The sequence below is a fragment of the Lygodium microphyllum genome, chromosome 5 (genome assembly GCF_053477565.2).
Source record: "Lygodium microphyllum isolate KBCC chromosome 5, Lygodium_microphyllum_v1.1.10, whole genome shotgun sequence".
Lineage (NCBI taxonomy): Eukaryota > Viridiplantae > Streptophyta > Polypodiopsida > Schizaeales > Lygodiaceae > Lygodium > Lygodium microphyllum.
The window spans coordinates 65,072,964-65,074,688 of NC_141139.1; the positions used below are offsets into that span (position 1 = coordinate 65,072,964).

The following is a 1,725-nucleotide window of genomic DNA, read 5'->3' on the forward strand; positions in this document are numbered from 1 at the left end:
GCCCTGGTCCAGCGTTTCACGTTCCACGTTTGAATAGGTCGGATCGTTGAGGTTGGCGATAGCCCAGGTCTCATACGTGGGACAAGAGACCTCGAGCAAGAGATGTAGCAGCGATGTCGAAAGGCGACTTTGTCCATGGTTGCTGTTCTCTTGGATGGGGACTTTGTCCATGCTCGCCGTTCTCCTGGATGGGGACCGCGGCACAGGTCGATTGCACACTCACGATAACTAATTCATCGACGGGCCAACGATGTCGCTTGCTGACTTCTGACGACGTCCCAAAACATGTAAAGCAGTCTTCTATTTCTATCAGGATTCTGCGCTGGTAATTATATATAAGAGTAGAATTGGTACGCAAAATTAGATGAATCAAGACTCAAGAAGTATAGGTGCAGATCATAACACAACACAACAGACCATATATTTCACTCAGATCAGTACTCCTCTTGGTAGAAGCGGCATCAGAAAACACCAGCAAATTTAGATCAGCCCACACAACTAATTATACGACAATATGGCTGGTGCAAGCTGCTGCGGGTCATCCCTAGTAGGATCACTGGCCGTCGTGACAATGATATTGATGAGTATGAGAGGTGAGTTAAATATTGTATCGGCCACTTCCTTCAATGTGGCCAACCATTGCGGGGCCACCCTGGGCGTGCAAGTGCGCGAGAACGCCGGCGGTCCGTCCATCGGAACCACAGGTTTCTCCCTGGCGCCCGGCGAGTCCAGGCCTCTGACCCCCCCGAGTGGCTGGTCGGGGAACTTCGGGACGGGCACGCCGAGCCTGCTGGCCGAGTTCACCATCAACAACCCGGCGGGCACGGACTTCTACGACGTGAGCGCCGTGGACGGCTTTCAGCTGGGCGTGGGCATGAGCATCACATGCAACGGCGAGAGCGTTTCCTGCAGCGCGGCGGCTTCCATCTGTCCCTCGGCAAACATAAACGGCAACGCATGCGTGAACCCCAACCGCGACGACCCCAACACCAGCTACGCCCAGAACGTGCGCGCCTCCTGCCCCGATGCCTACAGCTGGTCCGGCGACGACCACGCCACCCACGGCACGCCCACGGGGGGCACCTGCGGCATCACCTTCTGCCCCTGAATACCCGCCTATCTCTATTAATATATGGCCTCCCGCACTAGCGCCTCGTTATTAGTGCAAGCTGCTGCGTACCAGCTGTGCCTTGTAATAAAAATGTCCGTCATCCGATTGTGAATGCATGTGACTTTGACATTGGATAAACTTTCCATGGTTGAAATGGAGTACTTTCAAAACTACCCATAACAGAGTACTGATTCGAGTCATGTGCCTTACTTCTGAGTGAATTTTGGACGAAGGGGTGGTCTAATTAAATCGCGTGCAGCTCTCGTCGTCATTCCAATGGTCGACTAAGCATTTCCGCACCTATAATCAGGTGTTTGTGAGTACACAAGCCTGCAAGAATTTATCATCAAATTAGGCTCAAGACTTCTGTATGTAGCATCAACGCACCTGTAAGTGCTTCCGGAGTGTATTATCATAGCCACAAGCCGATAATTTAACATCAAATTAGACTAGTGAAGACTTCCGGCTGTTATCGTCATGGCAATCGTGGGTTCCGGATGCCCTGGCAGTAAGCCAGGTTGGAAGTCATAAACATCGTAATCGTCTCCGGGTCTAGCTCCTATACACGCGGAACTGCATGTGCGACGATAGTCCAAAGCGACCATGGAAAAGGA

At 52.1% G+C, this 1,725-nt stretch overlaps 1 protein-coding gene across 1 annotated transcript; it reads left to right on the forward strand.

Annotated features, from left to right (window-relative positions):
• Window positions 1–368: 368 nt before the first annotated feature.
• On the forward strand, window positions 369–1,291 carry LOC148035913 (pathogenesis-related protein 5-like). The gene has a single exon (XM_087679029.1). The coding sequence runs from the start codon at window positions 515–517 to the stop codon at window positions 1,106–1,108; it is 594 nt and encodes a 197-aa protein (XP_087535155.1). The 5' UTR covers window positions 369–514; the 3' UTR covers window positions 1,109–1,291.
• The last annotated feature ends 434 nt before the right edge of the window (window positions 1,292–1,725 follow it).